Source organism: Falco cherrug, chromosome 2, assembly GCF_023634085.1.
Source record: "Falco cherrug isolate bFalChe1 chromosome 2, bFalChe1.pri, whole genome shotgun sequence".
Classification (NCBI taxonomy): domain Eukaryota; kingdom Metazoa; phylum Chordata; class Aves; order Falconiformes; family Falconidae; genus Falco; species Falco cherrug.
In genome coordinates, this window is record NC_073698.1 from 121719413 (window position 1) to 121741925 (window position 22513).

General features: G+C 36.0%; 1 protein-coding gene across 6 annotated transcripts in view; it reads right to left on the reverse strand.

Annotated features, from left to right (window-relative positions):
- Positions 1–264: 264 nt before the first annotated feature.
- TBC1D23 (TBC1 domain family member 23) overlaps positions 265–22513 on the reverse strand; it is a 36016-nt gene continuing 13767 nt past the window's right edge. Inside the window, exons 5-20 of one of the 6 annotated variants that reach the window (XR_008730894.1) lie at positions 21763–21886; positions 20020–20144; positions 19872–19915; positions 18834–18937; positions 17952–18074; positions 16856–16948; positions 14919–15089; positions 14659–14701; positions 13861–13970; positions 13049–13191; positions 11660–11704; positions 8532–8620; positions 5568–5703; positions 4212–4406; positions 2877–3011; positions 265–750 (exon numbers count right to left, since the gene is read on the reverse strand). Coding sequence is in view for 2 of the 6 variants with exons in the window: in XM_055702027.1 (XP_055558002.1) it covers positions 2930–3011; positions 4212–4406; positions 5568–5703; positions 8532–8620; positions 11660–11704; positions 13049–13191; positions 13861–13970; positions 14659–14701; positions 14919–15089; positions 16856–16948; positions 17952–18074; positions 18834–18937; positions 19872–19915; positions 20020–20144; positions 21763–21886 (1627 nt within the window). In the remaining 4 variants the exon portion in view is untranslated. Of the gene's footprint in view, positions 751–1254; positions 3012–4211; positions 4407–5567; positions 5704–8531; positions 8621–11659; positions 11705–13048; positions 13192–13860; positions 13971–14658; positions 14702–14918; positions 15090–16855; positions 16949–17951; positions 18075–18833; positions 18938–19871; positions 19916–20019; positions 20145–21762; positions 21887–22513 lie in introns of those variants that run through there. The other 5 variants (XR_008730892.1, XR_008730893.1, XR_008730891.1 and 2 more) reach the window with 5 other exon arrangements.

Below are 22513 nucleotides of genomic sequence, written 5' to 3' on the forward strand. Positions count from 1 at the left end.
CTGTTGCCAATAAGTAGGGGAGAGTGATTGGGGTTCCAGTATAACATCAGACTACCTGTTGGCACAGGAGGGGGGAGTTTGTTGGAAATTTAATCTTATCAGTTGCTGTATACAAAATAGTATTGTAGTCCTGGGAATATTTTGGGGGGGTTGTTACTTATCCCTTGTTTAATACCATCTTTTATTTGTTTAATACTATCAGTGGTACTAAGCATGCAACTAGAAATAATGACTACAGCATGAAAAGCTGTTATCGAATTAGAAACTAAGACATGAATCAATGAGATAAAAACAAAGGGGGGAATTGTGGAAAACATAGGCATGATTCATGTCAAAATAGCATATGGTATGATAAGTATAATTGTTGTACCTTGTGTGAATTTAAAATAATTTGTGACCACTGTAACCTGTATCACAATTGTAATGAACAGGCGAATGTGCTTCTCCTTTAGAACAATGTAACCACTTCTTAGAAAACTCTGCCTGGAGCAGAGGCAATCGCTACTTAGGAAAGCGCGCCAAAGACCCTGAGACTCTCAAAAGCGCGCCAAAGAGCAGCCAAGAGGAGGAGGAGGTGTACCCTAGTAACACAGATGACCCAATGGAGGAAGAGCAGGACGAACATCCGGCGAGAAGAGATTGGTCAAGATGCTGCTACAAAAGACACTGTTTTCAGAACTCTGTGTGCGTGTGGTGGAGCTAAGGGAGCTCTCCGCACACCCAGCACTGTTTTGCTTATTGTTTCTCAGCCTAAATTGATTGAACCCAAAATAGAATTGTTTTAATTGTTATAATTTATAACAATAAGTATACACATTACCCACTTTCCCCATTTAATACCCAGATACACCTGTTCAACAACTCAACGTACTTTTCACAGTCCCCTCTCCCCCCATCAATGACTAGGAGAAATGTGCTGTCATTTTGTCAATGCTTTCATAACATGACACTGAGAAATCTGGAATTTATGTGGAGACCCTTTCTATAATGTGACCACTTGCTAGCTTGTTTTGACCTTTCTATGAATGCTCACTAAGGCTCACCCAAAAGTACTTTAATAAAATCAGTCTAAGTCTGAATTCCAAAATACGCACATTAAGATGATACTGACAGTAGCTACCTATGATCCATAATCAGCTTCTTTCACTCCAAAAATCAAATTCACTTCCATTTATAAAATATCTTTATGAAAAACTATTAATAGAATCAGAGAATTCACACAGTATGCAACTACATGCTTTCTAATAGAACAAGTTATGTTCAAATTGTACTGGTTTATTTACAGCTGTAGTTTATAAACAGTAACACAAACATCTTTACATGAAAAAAATCTCATTGCCGAAGTAGGCACAGAGTCAGAGACTCTTCAGGATATTTTCAGAAGGGAGTAGGAAGGGGAAAATGTAATACAACAGCTGCTGGGCAAAACTATAAATACATGACCATTGGCCCAGGTGCAATTTCATGCAAATATCTTCAACAGTTCAAGTTCTATTGGTGTTTACTCAGATACTAAGAAGAAAAAAAAAAAAGAAAAAGAAAAAAAAAGGAATTAGTTCCAGAATTAAGGTGCCCTAGCTTGATTCCTAGTAAAATAACTTAGAATAACTGTTTTTTATAAAGGTCAGTTTAATGTATTTTAGCTCCTGATGATGTACTAATTCACAGGTTTCTATTCAAATACTCAGAAGCCTTCAACACAGCAAAGCTAATCCCCATTATCTTTATTTCACAGTTTTTGGCAATTTCCACATCAGTCTACAAAGATGCTATGCCTCAGCCATAAGGACATTCCTGTACTGAGCTTTTTTAACAAGAGAACGATTCTTGGAACAAGTGGCAGCTGCTGATAAACAATCCAGATAGATAAACAATCCCTCAAATGTTAATTTAAAAGATGTTAATTAAAAGAATACAAAGAAATGCTTGAATTAGTGAAGGTAAAAGGTAATGAATACATTTATCACACGTACATAGGACTTGAATCTCTTCACTTTGTGTGCATTAATTGTCTTGCTGAACACATCTTCGATCAGCACATACTTTGGTGCTGAACTGAAGGTTTTTAAAGGTCTAATTATTATCTTAGACATTTTGTTTCTGAGGAGCAAGGTAACTAGCGTTCAACTGTCCTATTCTGTCATGAAGCTTTAACTTCAATTTCAATGCACACACTCAACTTCACAAGAGAAACAGCCTCAACCTATGAAATGCATAATTTTGCATAATTTTAAAAAAATCACATCCCTCAAGTAAAAGCTTATTGTGCACAGTTCATTTTGATATTTAAAAATACCCTTACCACCAATTCCAATGATTTAGCCTAGGAGTGGATAAGACTTAAAAAAGCTAATTTTACAAATTGCTTGTATTACTCCATTATCTGCAGCCCAAGCTGGACTTAACTCTTTTTAATGAGAAGGAACCAGTATTTCTAAGATTTTTACCTGCTCTGCTTATAAACCTAAACTTTTAATCAGGCCTTGATGCTACCCCAGTAGGCCAAGTCAAATTTATAGACTGTAGGCAATGGAGACATTTTATTTTCAAGGACAGTAATTTAAAAACTGTCTGGTTTCAACTGCTTTTCTGTATCTGGCAGTGCTTTATTCCTTTAACATGCTTAATGCAAACCCAGCTGCATCTTCACTTGCAAAGATGCAGATCACTCGCATTAAGATTGCACTAAAAATGAAACCAACTGGCCTTTATAATAAACATTTCTTCAAAACAAAAACAAAATTAAAAATTCTTTCCAGAAATTGGTAATAATTTACCCTATCTTAAGCCTGCTACTCAGGCACTCCCATCAGCAGACAGAAAAATTCTTTAAAGTTAGTATTCAATTGGGAAACAGTCAGCTTGTGTCCACATACAGTATCTTGGTTGCTTCTTCTTTATAAACTGTTGTCTAAAAAGTCTTTAGTTATTAACTCTCCAAGGCATCCAATACTTTCATGATCTGTTGTTTTATAGCTTTGGTAGCATCACCTGCATTTGGAATCAAATACCTAAAGAAAAAAAAATGTTTAGAAAAAGTCATCATTAGTTCACTAAAATTTTTTAGTATTAATTCTGTAGTTCTTGTTTTGATTTTTCCTCTGGCACACACTAGGAGGAAGGAGGAGAGGAATACATAAAAATGAAAAACTATTGAGAAAATAACATTTAATTCCTGGTTATACTATGAAACTCTTCCTGTCTGTGAATTTAGAACTGTTAAGGAGGACTTCACAGGCTATCTTGGAAAGGAAAAGTTCATCATTAATTAACAATGGTATGGATCAGGCAATTCAAGATCTCTGCAGCCTGCACTATCCAACTAAGCCATGGCAGTCTTTGTGGGTTTTGTTTTTTGTTTTGTTTTAATTCCTATAGACAGCTCTAGATCATTTATTTGCAATCCTTTCTCTTCTGGATTTGCTCCAGTCAACAAGGTGGTGGTGAAGTAACTCAACAAGCGGCAAAGGTCTCTGCAACATTTTCTTTGTCTGACCTACCACCAAACTAGTTTCATGCAAAGCAGCCAACAGGCATAGAACAACTTCCCCAGTTACCTAGAAAAATCATCTCCCATTTCTTGTGAAAACAGAGCACCCACTGCACACTGTTCTCCCCAAGGATGAGGACAGCAAGATGTCCAACTGATGGCAGCAACTTTGTCAAAACAGTGTCAAGAAACAACAGGCTAAGCTAGTGGAAGAAAGCTCAACAGATCCATCTCTCTTGACTTGCCCCCAAAGTCTTAACCACTCAAATGCTGAGCATGACAATAACTAACTTTCAAGAATCAGGTTTCAGGGGTTCAGAGTTTTGAGGTTAGGCTTCTGGACTCCTTGCAGAATGCACAGGAAGAGTCAGAAGGTTAGAAATTGGAAGAGATAGGAAGGTTAGAAGAAAGGCCACTCTCAAATCCCGCTCTTCACAAATCTGTACTTTAGGCTACAGATAGTAGTCCACTTCATTTTCATTTAAGACCCTACAAAAAGAAAATGCTTGCAAACATCCCATGCCCAACAACTGTTGATGCAGACCACAGAGTTCCTCTCTGCTGGCAGATCTTTCTTCTAGTTCACATCTGAATTATGTATTCCTAAATAAAAAATACTACTTTTGAATTCAATTCTGGGAATTGCAGCATGCCCCTGATTTCCTGCTGACAGCGTTCTGTATATCATTACTACTTATATCTATGCTACTAGATGGCTTACCTTTCAACTGCCAAAATTTCTATGCCTGAAGTATTGCTATTTCCATATTTAAAGGTGATCAGTTCCGGGTGTTTCTTCTTGGATGTGATCTTGACTACAGAGTTGAGTGCCTGTCGAGACTGTATGTAAGCCAGTCCCTTTCGTGACGGAATCTCTCTCAAACAGTACATATGAGTTGCTGTTACTAGGAGATGACTTGAGGGAAAAATACAAATTAGGTTTGCTCATGAGCTAAATATCAGCTATTTAGAAAGCTGAATTCTACAAATAAGCTATATAGAGAGCAGTAGATAAAACTTCCCAAATCTAAGAAACAGTTTTAATACTTATCAAATCTGTAATTTAGAAGGGTCTACAAAATACTTCAGATTTTCGAGTACTGTATCATAGCCATTTTTGAAAACAAGCACGGCATCCTCAACAGCATACAAAACACAGTGAGCAGTTAACATCATCACCTTATGACAACAGCCGTGAGTGCTATCAACAAAGATCACAACCACCAGTAGTGCTGGGCCACGCACGGAGCAAGGAAAATGCCTCCAGCTTCAATTTCACCCTTCAATCATGCCCCCAACCCCATCCCTCCACCTACAGAGCGGGAGCGCTACATGTGGAGCCTCAGACCCAAGTTAAAAGGACATGCTGGCACTCCACGACTGTCAGTCACTGTACAAGCTCTAACGTGGAGACGCTGACCTGCCAGCTCAGTTTGAGTCCCACTTTTGCCTTCTTCATGGGAGGAATGCATGCTCAACTAGTGGTGGGGACACACTAGCTGGAATCATACTATGATATATTAGTAATCACACACCATATAAAATAAATCTAATGGCAAAATAAACTTAATAAAAGACAAGAACAGACCATGATGCAAAAAGAAAGCCCATCATCATTTTCTGTTTTCCAGATTTAACAGGACTCGTACTTTTTGGGGAAGCCAAAATATAGCAAGTATCATGTTCTGCTCTTCAGGATTAATAAGGTCACTGTATCCTGGGGGCAAGATTGGTGTGTAGTACAAGGCACAGAGACAAGCAGAGAAGAAAAAGTGAGGCCACAAGTACTCAGGTCTACCTGGTCTTGAAAAATAAACCTATGTACACCGAGAATATTTTTCTTACTATCTTGTTTTCAAAGCAAAACTTCATGCTAGGTTTTTGTAGGTAATTACTATTCTATAATATTGCAAATAAAAGAATGCAAATATAGTGGTAACATTTTGTTCTAGGATGTTTCGCACTTTCATTTCCTAGTTTAATACAAAGAATAACTTAATTGCCCAATATTATTTTATTTTTTTTCAATGTGTATCAAGACAGACATTTTCATTAAACTTAACACTAATTCCTGTACCTGGGAAACATATGCCCATTTTCCTTCACTTCATTACAGGGGAAGTTATATTTCACATCAGGTTTATTTATCCATGTTTGGATGTTGACAACCTCTTTTCGATCATCATCTGACATTGAGGAGCTATCAATTTCATCTATTTTGAAGGGAGGAGATAAAAAAATAAAAAAAAGCACAACACATCAGACAACTTTTCAACTTACTTAAAACTATGGTTCAAACCAAAGTCAACCTAACCGTAAACAATTGTTCAGAGGGAAGAACAAAAAATGCATATCTGATACTGCTCTTTTAATTCTCTTTCAGCAGACAACTATTTTCAGCTCAGGGTATTTCTTAGGCTAGTCTAATTTGTCCATCATTAAGTATGATAGATCTTTTACATGGACTTGTTCAGACTTTCCTTGAAGTCGTGCAAATGTTTTGCATCTACAGCACCAACATCTGTTGGCAAGCAGTACCAAAAAGATGTCAACTACATTTCAGTAAAGTCTCCTCTTGTGGCTTCTAGTTTCTTGTACAAGAAATAAACATCTGTTGATCCCTTTCCAGGCCAGGCATTATTTTTGTGGGCCACTTTTCCTCCCTTAAATTGCCTATTTCATATAACAAAAGTTCTAATATTCAGTTATGCCTGTTGTGAAAGCCATTTCACATCTTTCCTCACCTTCTTATTCCTCTCTGAACTTTCTCCTGTTCAAACATATTTCTGAGGTACAGGATCAAGACACACAGTATTCAATGTCTGGGTGAACCACAGGTTTATACAGCAACATCATGACCTCTGTTTTATTCTCTGTTGCTTTCCTTATAATTCCTAGTGTTTGATTTGCTTTTCTGACTGCCAATGAGCACTCACTTACTTATAAACCTGTGGCTCCTGGGCACAGCCAAATCAATGTACCATTTTGTATCTGAAACTAGATTTCCCCCCCCCCCCCCCATGTCTCTCACCTCACACTAATTCATACTGAATTTCATGTGCTATTTTATCACCCAGTCACTCAAACTGGCAAAAGACTCATTCAATTCTTCAGTTTGTCCTTACTACCTCAAATAATCTTGGATCATTAGCAAGGATTGTCTTTGTGTTCACCTCCTTTTCCAAGGACTTTTAAGAACATACTCAAAACCAAAATTTTCAGCACAGACCTCTGTGAAACACCCAAAACTCCTGCGTTATCACTTAGTTGCAAAATATTTTTTACGTCTAAATATGGTGATTATGTTTACATAGTAATTTGGTGCTACATTAGATGAGTTTAAGCAATCTAGTTATCTGCAGTGAACTATATATATTAAATCCACCAAAAATTACTCCCAGAAAGGAGTAAATCCCGAAAGATACCCGTTTAAAGCATCTTTTTCAAAGCCAGTTTTCTACACTTTGTTCAACTATTTATTTCAAAACAATTCAGAATTATAGCCATACTTTTGAAAAGGCTTTCGCTGAAAAAAAAAGGCACGATGAAAGGAGTAGAACAAAATCCATCCTCATTTCACAGAATGGCTGAGGATGGAAGGGACCTCTGGAGGTCATCTGGTCCAACCCTCCTACTCAAGCAGAGCCATCTAGAGCAGACTGCAATTATTATAGCTGATCACAATTTTTTAATACAAAAAAACTCACTAAAATTTCACAAAGACTACCATACAGAAACAGGTCGATTTTTTGCATTCTTCTATACTGAACTAGGTATTTTATCTCCTGTGTGCTGGTTTTGCTTATTCAAATCATTGCAGTAATTCTGGTTACTTACAAAGTCTAATAGTGCTTTTAAAAGCAAATGTAAATAGAAATTACAGAACAACCATTACTGAAAAAAACGTTCCAGACAATCTGTCTTTGAGGACCTGGTTTTCTGAAACCACATAGACTTTGCCAAGCACTATTATGGATGTTCAAAGAACTGTGCAAAATTAATTAAGTGGCATTTTGAGGAGTATCTTATTAGTATTAAAGCTTCTGCCCAATAGTTTCATTTTGCTCCTTCCCAATTCTTATAGCACACAAGCAACGTTTGTTGTCAATCTTGTTTACACAACTCAAGATCCATGAATCTCCCTTATTAATCTTCTTAAATTATTTCTTTTGCAGGTCAAAATTCTTGTTCTAGTTATTTGTTTCTCACATGGAAGCAGAGTACGCCCTTTGGTCACAGAATGGTTGCTTGTGAGCTGATGATGGTTGGGAGTAAGCTAGCACTACTGTAACAAAACCAGGACAGCAGTAGTTCCGCACCATTCTAATGTTAGCACTGGTCTGGAAAAAAACAATCTAAACAACAAAAAAGCCAAACCAAAATAGCCCCACACCTTTGTGAAAAATGCGGTGTTCCAGTTTTGGCTGTAACTTCTTCAACTAGATTAATAATTGAATCATCTCTGGATAAGTACGCATAATGCTGTATAAAAAATGTGCAAATTTAATTTTTAACAGATTCAATGCTAAAGAGCAAAGTCCAAAACACTGGAGACTGTGCACACATCAACCACCTTAGTGTAGCTCCAGTTATATTTTCAGAAAATCAGATTGTTATACTAAGTGCCAACACTAGAGATTTAACCTGAGATCTGTCAGCCAAAAAACAGGTCCATTACATTTTGCTTACTGTTGTAACAGAGGTTACAATTGCAGGTTTACATGTACAAGACCAGCACAGAAAAACCGATTTTTACTACAAACAACAAGTGAACATGAACGATCCACTAAACCCATCTATTCCCACTTACTCCTGTTGGCTGTTTCATGCCTACCACAATCTTTTTTTATTTAGTCTGCCACTACGTATTTGAAGAGGGTGTTTCCTGGTTGGTCCTAGGCACCACAATAACAAACACAATCAATGATAATAGAAAAATGTCACATTGTAAGACAGATGTAAAATACACTCTTATGATTTAGCCAAACTTAATAATTTTATCTAAATAAGCTAATGTAGGTAAGAGGAAGATCTACTGTACCAGTATCATACTCTTCTTCATCTCCGATGCTGAATACTGGTTTCACACCACGGTAGGGTTTTCCTACTCTGTCACTGCTGCTGACATGTCTGTTGGCAATGAAAAGGACAGGAGAGGACATGGGATGTGAGAAGAAAAGTAACTTTCAAACTGATGGTACAACTCCTACAATAACCTATTAGCAAAACGCGAACATAACTGCACAACTGAGAAGGACAAGAGAATTTCATGAAGCTGCCTGTAAGGAAGCTGTGACTGACCCATCAAGCAATTTGGTTAGTGAAAGCATGTAATTCAGCTACTTGGCAAGGCTGACTGTTGTAACAAGTAAAGTGAAAAGAAATACCTTTTTGTTTTAAAAAGGACTTCTGGTCACCTCCTCAAGTGAAAAAATACATTAGAGACCTGAAAACTGACAGCATGCTATGAAGTTTCTAGCATGAAACTGAAAAATTTCTGGACAGTCAGGGCAGCTTTACAAGGATGCCAAACCAGGATGGAGGAAAAAACGAAGACTACTAACCAATATGTCTGGAAGGTAGTTTTTCTGGTTAATTCCTCAAAAGATAAAGTACCTTAAGCACTTCCAGGTGGGGCTAATAAACCACCCACTGCAGTGTGAACTCTGACTTCCTGCCTGTCACTTACTTTCTCCAGCATAAGCCAGACCCTGAAAACTTTGGTCAAGCTACTCCCACTGCTAAAGTCCCAGCATTACTGGGATTTCTGCATAGATACTGACTTAAAAAAAAAAAAAATATCACATTTAAGTCTATTTCTACAGATTATACTAAATGACACAAACACACACAACTGAGTCTTGATGTCTGACACTAACAGTGGCAAATCCTGAGGTATTTTAAAGCTCCAGCTCAGAGTGCTGTGATTACATGGTCACAGCTGTCATGTTAACTGTTCTGGCCCTTAACTGCTGAGAATACCTGAAAAATGAGAAAACCTAAAAGGTTCAGAGAGCCACAAAACACACAAATGCTGAAAAAAAATTAAACAGCTCATTTAGCTTTTAGAACTGGCAACATGTAGTAGTTAAAAACCAAACAAACCAAAACACGCCTGTCCCTTTCCCCCATTTCAATTTCTATAACCTCCATCCCCATAACAGGTATTTGTATTTCCTATAAACTATAAGCCCTGATTCCTGTTTTAAGTATATTCATATATCCAGTTTACATGCTACTGTAGAAGCAAGCTGGAGCGGCAACTTCTTTAGTAATATACGAATGAATGCTTGTACTTATGCATACCTGAAAGCGCATTTGAAAGTTAAAAGAGAAACCTACATTTTCTATGGCTAAAATTTACTAATGTAGACAAAACAAGGAAGTGTTTAATAGGAAAAAAACAGAAATGCATTCTACAATGAAACTAAACATACAAAAACATGCTCATTAGTGTTTAAGACAATAAGCATCAATGACACTGACAATTCAAGAGGGCAGTGCTTCTATATGGAGGCTTTTGCAAATATGCTTTAGTAATACATAACCAATCGAGCAAGAAGCAGCGCATTTAAATAGTGTCAAATTAAATTATACAGAGAGCATTTAAGAGAAGATCCCATTAGTGTTTATAGATGGAAGTTAGTCAAGACAAAAGAAAGTAAAAAGCTGCTTTATAAAAACCTAGTAACATCTTAATCTAGAAATGGATCTCCTTTAACCTATTGGCACAGAAGGTCATCATTACATTGTTACAAATTTAATGCAATTCTCTTTAGAGGCAAACCTGCAACTGAAATGTATTTGTGATGAACACAGAAGTGGACCTAACTAAATGGATGGGAAAAGAATGCCATTCCAGGTTTTTAAGAGCTGCCATTTTAAAAGAATAGTTTTAGTGATCCACAGTGTGACCAAATTTATTATTGCATCTTCCCAATGAAAGAAGATGAGCAACAGGAGTGAAAACAGCAAGTAAAATAACGGACATAAAAATCTCAGTGTATCAAAACTTCCTGGTGACAAATTCAAGTATCTTTCAGTTATCAAACACAGTCACCACATGTTTTAAGTTGGAATTTTAACACTTTCTAACCATATTCTAAAAACTGATAAAATGTGGGGAGAAATCCCCATGATCTTTAGGATTTCTAAATTAACAAATCATTACGTGCTATTGAGATATTCCCACTTTTTTTTTTTTTTTAAGAATACTGGTTAACATTACTGTTGGTTTTGCTCACACAACACCCTTCTGTAATGCTTATGGGTAAATCTTATCTCAAATTATGTGCAAACTACTTGAAAGAAGAACTTGTCAACCCAAACAGCATTTTATATCTTCATTAATTCTTCCAGAGCCAATCTTCATGCTTTTCAGTCTGAGGGTCGAAAGTTGTAACACATGAGTTCCTAAAGTATAACCAAAGTAAGCTGTCCTTCATTTGTCACAAGTAATTTAATATAACCTCAATTCACAATTTTTATTTCTGAAATAAGGCAATAAATCCAAGACAAATGTGAAGGGTCTCCACATTTCTGTGAAACTCAATAGTTACGGGAACAAGATGAGGGGGAGTTGCAAAGCATATTTACTTACTAACTCAGCATTTTTCTTTTCCCAGTAATGAGCACCTCTGTTTCTATCAGCATGTTCTATCACCATGTGATAAGAAGCATAAAAAAAATCCAGATTGCCAGACAGAATTTCCATATAGGTTCCCTCTCATATCTAAGCTTTGACGATGCTTTATAAACAGTTTATAACAAGCCCTTTTCAGAGGTGTAGTCTCTCTTGTTAAAACCTTAAACCATAATTTGTTCAGTAATTGCTCCTAGAGTCTTTCACTAGCACAAGTCACTAATAAAATGTATATAGGAAATGACAAGTTAAAAAAAAAAAAAGAATACATAAAAAAGCAATAGTAAGGGAGGGATCAGAAATGATGACGCAGAAATTAAGAAAGCACTGCCAATACATTCCTTTTCTTCCTCTAGTCCCCTGACCACTACTTGTAAAAACCAATAGCTATAATATTCCAAAGAAACCTAAATTAATACAAAAATGAGAGCAATTTTGTCAGTGTAACCAATGCTTACAAATATCATGATGCCATGCTAAATACAACAAAAGTGGTTTTAGTCAGACTGCTTAATTATCAAGCTTACCGCTCCAGGCTTGCTCTGTCTGGCCAGGGAATAGTGAAAGGTATTCTACAGTACATTGGGGCAGAGGACAGAACAAAAGAATTAAAAATAAAAGTTTAAAGGAAAAATCTAGATAAATAAATGAAATGCTGTATATTGGCAATGTGTCTTCAAGGAGGATGCTTATAAATAAAAGCTATGACAGCTAGCCACAAGGTAGAGAAGTATTTGTAAAAATTCTACTGGAAGATTAATTTTTCATGCTATGTATGGCTTACATATAAGCCTTAATACAACAAAAGATACTACTAGGTGCTCTTAAAGAGTATGTTGCCTCTAATTGTGAAATAACGACAACTTAAAAAATAATTTTCCAACACAAGAAGAAGCAACAATCTGTACCTTTTGATTACCTACAAACTACTAAAGACTACTTTTTTGGCACGTATTTTAAATCCTGCTATGAAACAAACACCAGCTCTGTTAAGATTATTGAATACCAATATTTTAGCAACATACAGCTCCAAAGGTTACATAGTTTAAAGAATTCTAAACCAGGCTATTCAATGAAAACTTTGACAGATGAAGGCTGTTATTCTGTTGGAACAGGCTGCCCTGGTAAGTGGTTTAGTCACCATCCCTGGAGGTTTTTAAAAGACATGTAGATGTGGCACTTAGAGACACGGTTTAGTGGTGGGCTTGGCAGTCCTGGCTTAACAGTTAAGACTTGACGATCTTAAAAGTCTTTTCAAAACTAAATGATTCTATAATTCTATGATCTAGTTCAGCATTTGGAATAATGACTTCCAACTTTGAAAGTGTCTTAACATGTTTGCACATTCTCGTTCCAAGCTCTACTTGAAGATGAACAAGAAAAATGAACAAGAGTGGATTCTGGGTTTGAAAAACAGCATTACATCAGGACTTGGGGAAAAAAAATATAAACCCAAGATCTTCAAAACAGTTAACCTCAACTTCACAAGATGGGGTAGTTAAAAAAACAAAACAGAAAACCAAACAAACAAAAAACCTCATCCAGAATCCTCTGTCATTCATCCATTCCATTAGAGTCAGGATGGTGGGGAACTCAATTGTACTAATTCTTGACTTTTAGACCGAATAGAGAACTGACACATTATAAGAAGTCAAACTAACCATGCAGTAACAAATTCTACATAAATATTCAAGGTAAAAGGCTGCTCACACTGGCTTTGCAATACTAAGGCAACACAGCAGGCTTACTGTGTCATGATGAAATTGTGAGGAGCGCAGGGGTAGGAAATCTAAAAGCTGAAACTGGAAGATAACATCCTTTTCCTAATTAGCACAGTCTTCACATTTACAAAATAGCCACATGAAATGGGAAGTCATTCCTCACTGCTAATTCCCAGTGAGGTATAATTGACGTACCTGTCCACTGGAGTAGATGTATTTTCAATAAAACTAATAACTTTTTCTTTTACATTCACAGATTTTGTCTTCAAAGCAACTGTCATTTTATTCACCAGAGACTTTACTCCTTTTCCATCACTTGAACCATTAGGAGAATCACCCTGTAAAAGTAACTCCTCTCAGGATTAATCATATAAAAATAATGTTGTTTCATCTCTAGTTTGTTAAGAAAGGAAACAGACTACGAAACAGTAATCTACTTTCTGGTACTCAGTAGAAGATTAATTACAGCATTAAGTACTCTTCTAGAGTTCTATCAAATTACAGCAACAATATGCATCTGAGGTAAAGATGACCCAATAAAGAAAGCTTAACAAACCTTACTACTGAGCATGATGCTATGAAAATAGGGAGGGGAAGGAATTCTGTTAAAGATAAATTGTATCCAAATTAAAAGTCAAATTCAATGTACAACATATCATCTGTAGAAAAGATACAATTTTGAGCTTTCCCATGAAACTATATAACAGTTTCATAGTAACTTATTCCCAAAGTGAAGAAGAGCCAGGAAAAGAATTGCCCATTATATATATTCTGCTGGAGAACGACTACAGCAAGTTCTCTACAAGCTCTTCCTTTCAAGAGGATAAAAACGTTTAGGATGCCTCTGATTGGACAGTAAACATAGTTTGAAATTAAACACACAACTGAAAACAATCATGACCTGCAGTAATGCATTTTATAGAACAGAATGAGGAATATGAAGAAAAAAATTCAGTACACCTGGGGCTCCCATCCCACTATACAACTTCAGCTTAAAATTCACTTACATCAACAGAAGAGTTTATGTTACTTCTTGAGCCCGAGGTACTAGCAATCCAGTGACCATATCCATTTTCTGGTCCTTCCACATTGATATCTGCTAAATGCTGCTGGAGGGCTGTTAAAAGGCCATTTAAAAACATTGGAATTAGTCTGTTGATGAAAATACCGTATATCCAAGGCTAATCAGTAACAATTCTTATTCCAAATGGTTTAATAAGACAGATAAATTCAGATACCGCTAAAATCATCCCAGGCTTTTCTTTCAGTGGTACAAAGGCATTATTAGGATAATCTTTATTTTAGTATTTTCAGTTAAAATACAGCAGCAACTAAAAATAAATCAATGCTTTGATTCTAAAGCTAGCTGTTATGACACTACACATTGACTAGAAATGCCTCTAGGCTCATACTGTGGTACAGCCTCATTGATTCCAGCAACATAAACTGCAGAATTATGAACCGATAACCTAAGAAAACACAACAACAATTAACAGTAATTATGAAGTAGCATGTTCATATGGATCTGCAATTTACAGAGGCTAAACATCAAGAATGATACATTAGAAGAAAGAGGGAATTTCCCCACTTCCTGTATTAATTTTTCACCATTCAGAAATGTGGGTAAGCCATGACAGTTAAACACAAACATGCAAGTGCAGTGTTGACTTACACAAAACAAAAACCTAGCAAATGAGACCTATTTGTTGTTCATTTAGCTAATTTCTAGCCAAACCTAATAAAAATATCAACGCCATTAAAATATCAAGTTTTCTCAAGCCAAAGATCATTATTAACAAGCTTACCCATAAATCCTCCTTTGGCAATGCTTACATACTCCTTATTTTTCTGCAACAGAAAATACATTTTTGGTTGAAGCAACAATTTGTGGAATGAGTTTTGCAAGCATTGTAATGAAACATGGGTTAATTTCATAACAACTGTAAACATGAGTAATGTAAAAGAACAGCTGTGATTTTAAGGGAAAATTTTACCATTTGGTATCAGTGATATGCGCAGATACGCTTTATTTCAGATATTAAAAACCACAACAATTTAGCTGTACCTGTAAGAAGTGTGCTAGCACCATGTTCATATACATATCTTCCTCTTCCCTGCCACTTCCCATGAAGCAGAGATGTTCCCCACCAGCTATGGAGCCAGACTCAATCGACTGTTTTTGTGCTTCTAATAGGGATTTTACAGACTGTGCAAATTCTGATGGGTTTTGAAGCATCTGTGGAATGAACAAACAAAAACACCTATTTGACACCAACATACTGTAACACAACTTGTGAAAAGATACAAACTTTGAAAATGGTTATAATTTGTTAAACGCAAACAAAGCAATATCAGCACTGTGCAAGACACACCAAAAAAATGACAACCTGACCCAGACCTCATGTTACATAAGAGAACACTGAGAACGGTCCTTTTCTCCCTCACTCCATCCTGCTCTCCCCAGGAAAGAAATGCAGCTAACGTATGTTAGTTTATTTCTGCAGACACCAAATAATGGTGGAAAAAAGTGTCTTTGCAACATTCATGTTGCATTGTTGGCAATATGGCAGAGGGACCGATTTCCACATTTATACATGCCTGAGCACAACAAATTCAAACTTTACAGCTCTGAAGTCCTTTTAAATACCTAGAATTTTTAGGTGCCAGTAAGGTCCTCCTATTTGATGATTTATAATGGTTATTTCTATTTTATTGAATATGGTGTTCGATTAAGGCTAGCAGGACACTGACATACCACAGGGGAAGTTTTTTCCTAAATAACTTTTGATCTAGGTTAAAACCCAGAACATTATATTACAGAATCATAGAATCATTTAGGTTGGAAAAGACTTTTAGATTGAGTCCAACCATAAACCTAACACTGCCAACTCTCCACCACTAAGCCACGTCCTTAAGTGCTTCATCTACAAATCTTTTGAATACCTCCAGGGATGGTGACTCAACCACTTCCCTGGGCAGCCTGTTCCAGTGCTTGATAAGTGAATAAGTTTTTCCTAATATCCAATGTAAACCTCCCTTGGTGCAACTTGAGGCCATTTCCTCTTGTCCTATTGCTTGTGACTTGGGAGGAGCGACTGACACCTACCTCTGTTCAGGTAGTCATAAAGAGTGGTAAGGTCTCCCCTTGGCCTCCTTTTCTCTCCTATATAATTATACTTGTGCAAATACTACCAAATGAATGAATACATCATTTTAATTAGAGAGGTAAAGATAATAGATGCAGGACTGAGCTTCTTAACTTTAGAAAGGTAAAAAAAAAGCTTTTAATGGTGTATATACATAGAAATCATTCCATACAGCATCCAGAGACTGGAAATGAAATAGTAGAGGGTTAATCTAGAAGTGAAGAATACACTGTAATCCAACTAAAGCCTAAGTGATTTGGGGGAAAAGTAAGATTGGCTATTCAGTTAGCAATTCATAATCAAATGGAAACTGCAGCAAAATCTTTAATAAAGTAATTAGGCTGTCGTACATCTCAGTCCCAAAATTAACGCACTTCCTCTCTCATATTGTAGTGCAAAAATTTTCAAGAAGTTATCAAATCCTTTTAATGACATAAGCTCCTTAGAAGCAGACTGCAGTAAGACTGGCTAGGGAATAAAAGAAAAATAACACTACTTGTTAAATTAATGACACCTTTCACTCGAAATGATAATACTACAAAGAGATTTCTTTCTCCAAGCCATGTCTAGTCTTTAGCCTGTATGAGTTTCCAGTTCTAACCAAAGAACAGGAAATATGGAATGCCAAAATCTAACATCATTAAGGACTAAACTTCTCAGTAAAATAATGGTTCTACCAACCTCCTTCAGAAAAGCTAACTTTTGAAACTTCATCACATAGCTAGACACTGCAGTCCACAGACTGGAGTCTAAAATAAGGATAACTTATTTTTCAAGACAGACATTTCTGTCTCCTCCTATTTAACTTAGCATTAAAAAAAAAAAAAATCAGTAAAGAAACAAAAAGCATACAAACCAAATCTGAGTCTAAATGAAATGCTGTTGATAAATGCCCAGCATTGTATTGCTCTGCAGGACGACAATCCACTACAAAGAATCTTACACCTTCCTGAAAGAGAAAGATTTTGCCTGTTAGACAATTTTGAAATTGTGTAATTGTTGGTGGAAAAGTACATAATTCAATTATATTTTTATACTAATTCAAATACTATAGGAACCCCTCAAGGGAGCTAACAGCTATTGAAAAAAATCTTATTTCATTTGATTAACCCAACTTTTACAGTTAACAGACCACCAACAATATTCTAATAGTGACTTCCCATTAACATATCAGCTTGTGCATCAGAAAGGATCACCCAAGTGCAATACACACAATGTAATTGTTTCACCTCTACTGAGACACATATGGTGGGTATGAGGGCACGCATCAACAAGACATCAGAAAGGACAACTCTGAAGTCCCAACCCAACAGTCAATTACTACTCAGCACAGCACATACGGATAACAGGACCTAAACAGATGCTTAACTTTACCTGCAGTAGGGAAAAAAAGTATGCATGATGAACCTGGGGCCTGGAAACTGCTACGAAAAGCCAATAGATTACAGTTTTTCTTATTGACTATCTACACTGTTATCCATATATTTGTCTTAAATGCTCTAAGTGAAGTCCAGGCACGTAAGTATGTTTGCAATTAACTACCGAAATAGCTTTAACCAATTTTTTTTGGTTTTTTAAACCTTTCATTGACATAAGGAGATATTTCATAATGGAATTCTTCTTAAAGGTGCCAAGTAGCAAGTTTTAAATTTTCCTTTACAATAGTTACATTTGGAAAGGTATTCAAATTAGTGAGCTATTCCTTTAAGCTCCCACTCCTCAGATTCAAATCAGCTGTATTAAGCTCCCCTGGGCTGTAGATCTAGTTGTTATGCACAAATGCATTGCATCAGCAGATGATTTATAAGGGAGACAACTTCAAAACAAGAATACTTTTTCCTGAGATAGAAAATATTCATCTGCATTGTTAGCACTTAAATATATGTGATACACAAAGCAAAGCAATTCTTTTCTGTAAAATTGAGGGTGGGGAGAGTAATTCAGATACCAACTCCTTGTTGCTGATTTGCTTGAAGAATCTCAGACACAGAAACTGCTAGACAGAGAGCCTGGCTCAAATATGTATCATCATCTTTGAGTCCCAGCAAGCTACTGCCAAAAAGACTGTGGTTGTCCTAATAAGGCAAGGAAAAGAAAAGTTAACTGAAGCCATTGTCTTTAGATGTGAAGGCTTTAAGTAAAACTATATCCATGTCACAACATTAAGCCTGATACACGCACATCTTTGTCCACATAGTCAAAATTTTGATTAATGGAAATTCTTTCTGCAAATCATGGCAAGGCCTGAACTTCCATTAGAAACATGCTTGTTTACCACTCTGAGCATGCCAACATTTTGTTTTGGCTTTTTTTTCTTCCCAAAAAATCTCACATGCCTCTCACATACCTGTCTACACACATCAGACAAAGTACACACAAGCCAAAGGCAATAACCATCAATCACACTTATTTCATGGATTCACTGAAGTCAGTTATCTTGAGTAAGGAAGAACTGCAAGAACAGTGGAGGTGATGACAACTTTATCTCTAGAAAGTGACTTTTTCCTGTTTGCTGTCACAAGTACAGCTAGGACTGCTGTGCAGTCTACTACAAAGCAATTGTGTCAGTATAGCATTTTTGCTTCATCAGTTTTTACAAGAACCTGGTTTGCAAAACAAGGTCATCAGTCATGAAATAAGAATATTGAAGGGAAGCTTCTCTCTAACATGTTTCAGTTAATCTTCTTATCTTTCAAAGATCCTAACAGTAAATACCACCAGAGTAACAACATGAAAAAAATGTTTTAAAACACATCACAATGAAATATTCAGTTACTGTCACAAGGAGCTTAAACAGTACCAAAAGTGAGAGAATATCAAGATTACTTTATTACCTTCCTGAAGGAAGCTGGAGTCTTGCTACAGTAATATTGTGCCAAAGAGAAGAGATCTTCTATATCCTCTAAATCAAGATTGGCTGGCGAAGCTTCTAAGAATTCTGAGATATACAGAAAACATGAGTGCACCATTATTTCAGACACAGAAAAGAAGGACCATACATCTTTTCACACAATAAAATATCTTATTTTTAAATAAGGCACAACACAATTGAGTTTATTAAACAAACATGAAAGTTGATTCACTCACCAGGTGGGAAAAGAAGATACAGGAAATATTCCTCATCCACAGGAAACCTATGCTATCTGCTAGAGTTCAAACTTCCCATGCTGATTCTTTTTTACCACACTTTTACCTCTGTATACTTTTAGCTTTCAGTTGTAGTACTAAGTCAGCTGCCTTTTCTAAAGAGGGCTGACCAAGAGAATCCTCTAAAACAGAGTATTTAATCAGTAGTTCTGTTATGTCCAGAATGGTACAAGGGTACAGTTCTGCAGTATATAGCAAAGACAAAATTCCAAGGACCCACCCTCATTTTTAACTACTAGAAGATTATTAATTATATTGTATTATGCCATGTAAAAAAATAGAGGCAGGTGAAATAGGCTCACAAGAAATTTAGTGTAATTTCTTTAAAAACAGAAGAGGGTAAGACAAGAACAATGAACTGGGGTCAAATCAAGTGCATACAAAGATAATAATCTGGAAAAATGCAACAAATGCAGAAGATTTGAGGAATGATTTGAAAGCTGCTGCTCTGGGTTTAGAAACATGGTGATTTGACTCCAAACTGAAATATAAACCCAAGTGTGGGCATGCTAAAAGGAAACAGAAGAAAAGAATGTTAAGGACAGAGGAAACGTGATGCAACAGAAGAGCAGTGAGAAAGTAGTTAGTAAATGAGGGAATTTATTAATGAAAAAAATCACAGGGAAATAAAGAATTCAGTTATTTAGTAATGAAAAATAATAATCAATAGGGATTACACTATATGGCAAATATTTCACTAGCAGCTATGTATGAGAAGTACTTACTTATCATTTCTTCTTTATCCGATTCTTGTGCTAAGATAACGTCTCTGAAAACAGTGAAGTTACAGGCATAGATAAAGTTAGTAAACCCAAAACAAAAGTGAATTAAAACTGTCAGCAAGGAACATCTCCAAGAATTAACTATACTTACTTTGCATTGACGAGGATGATTAACATTAAGAAATAAATGAAGAATGGATCTGCTTGTTGTAGATATCCATCCCATATTGCCTGAGTGACTTCAGCTGAACAGTAATATGAGAAGAGGCTTCCAAGCTATAAATTTGGAAAATGGTGTGAGAAAGGAATAACCAGAAACAATCTCATTGGGGTAACATGTTTAGCAGAGATATCCAAAACAAAATCAACAAAATTATGTTAAAACATACATTTGCACCATGTATTGAAGGATGGTTCTACCCTCAAAAACAATTTTTATGGAAACAGAGCAGTAATGGTACAGATTATTTGTGAATAAATACACCTACTGTGAAAGCAAACTCAGCTGTACACTGTCAGCCTTGCAAATTCAACCAGAGAGAACACAATTGGGCTGGAATACTGTTTAGCTCATAGCCACTCCTAAATACCGATTATACCAACAAGACAATAATAAGAGAATGTATTTACTCAACAAGCTTAGCAAACAGGACTTTGAAAGGATCCTGTAAACAACAATGTCTGTTTTCCACAGCTGAACAGAGCTAATTGAACATGGTTGCACATTAATTTGACTTAATGTTCCATTATGGTGCTTTATAGCTAAGTAATTAAACATTTGCAAGCACAGAAAATTTTCATTACCATTTAACAAACCGTGCCTGTTCCCATGTTCTCATTTAAAAATATATCCTCTCTGACGTGCAAAGTTCAAAGTGGATAAAAGAAAAGGTAAGAACTTGTTTTCATACATGCCAGGTAATATTTGCAGTCACATCTAACTGAAATGCATACCAGCTGGATTCACTGGGGTCCTACTGACTCGCTGATGCAAACAAATTCTTTATGAACAGAGCTATGGCTTTTGAAAGCTCACTTATCTTTTTATAAACACTATCATGGAATATTTCAACACTTCCTAGTATACTTCTGTAACAAGTGGTAAGAAGAGCTATCCAACTCTGAACCAAACACAACTGAAGACAAAATGTCCCTGAATAACAAGGCAATGACAGGTCTCTGAATGAAAGAGCCTAGAAGAGTTCATGGGTCAAAGTCTTCTTTATTAATTTACAGACTGCCTCTGCAACCACTGTATTGCATTGCATATACTAAGTAGCATTGAAACATGAGAATTCTGCTGGTTTATTTTGTAGTCTTGCTGCACAAACTCTATAAAAAAAACAGTGACAGAGGTAAGTGCCTTTATAACTACCCCCAACCTGAAGCAGTTTTGAAGTTAAGGTCAGGAGGAAGTGACCAGTTCTTGAGGAACTGTAAAATATATGCACCTATATCTCAAAGGCACAACACCACAGGAGGCAGTCCAATATATTAGCATGGAGGTTTTTAAAACTATTAGTAATTTGACTTTAAAAGACTCGTTAGGCTGATGCTTATCCGTATCTATAACCATATAGCTGCCCACTACAAAAACTAACATCACAGCTTCTTATTTTTTGAGTACATCAGTTGCTGTAATTCTTACTTATTTCAATAGTTCCTAATATAAGTGGCTCAATTAATATCCAGTACAATAAAAATGTGATGTTAACAAGATCTCATACCTTCTGTTCAACTGAAGAGAAAAAGCCCACACTACACTAAAACATGCAATTTATTTCAATACATGCAGTTCTAATCTCTTGTACTACTCTTCCATAAACTGGCAACACATACTTAAATTTTAACAGAATTTATTTTTCATGATGTTTCCCTACTTTCACTTTATTACCCAGTTGAGTGCATACGAGTCTGGAGTCATCTTCTTAGTATCAAGAAAGGAGCAGAGTTCAGGCTCATGGTACTGAAGAAGCAGTCTGAACAGATGAAATGGTCTTCCCTTCATAAAACAATCCCTAAAAAGTAGCAGTGAAAATCATAAATCCCCCCAGCACTATCCAGCTATCAGACTTACAGCAATTCTTTATTAGTTGTGATTATGCAATTTCCTATATTGTTTTTTTAATTCACAGGGACTGACCACGAAGTCAACTTACCTCAAGAGTTAAAAAAGCCCCACAAAACAACAAAAAGCCCACAAACACTGAACGCCCCACTATATTAATAAGGCAGGAGAAAGAACAAAATACTGCCAATACTTTGAGTATATAGTACAGAAGTATTTAAAAGAGATTTAAATATCTAAACAGGGCTAGCATGGCATTAGTATTGTTAACTAAAAACCGAATTAATAACATATAAATCATTCCTTCAGCCAAAGTGAAGTTAAAAGATGCTTAATTCATACATGAATAACTACAAAATGTCAATTAATCAAGCAGGAAATAAAGGAATATTTAAAATAAAGAAATAGTTGTTTAAAGACATCAGGAACAAATCTCAAGTGCTTAAAAACTTAAGTAAACTTATGTGAAACTTGACACACAGATCTCCAAACACAAATATCAGCCTAACTTTCTTAAAAAAGGGTAAGTCTATGTGGGTGAAATGTAAACATTCAGAGCAAATTATACATGGGGATT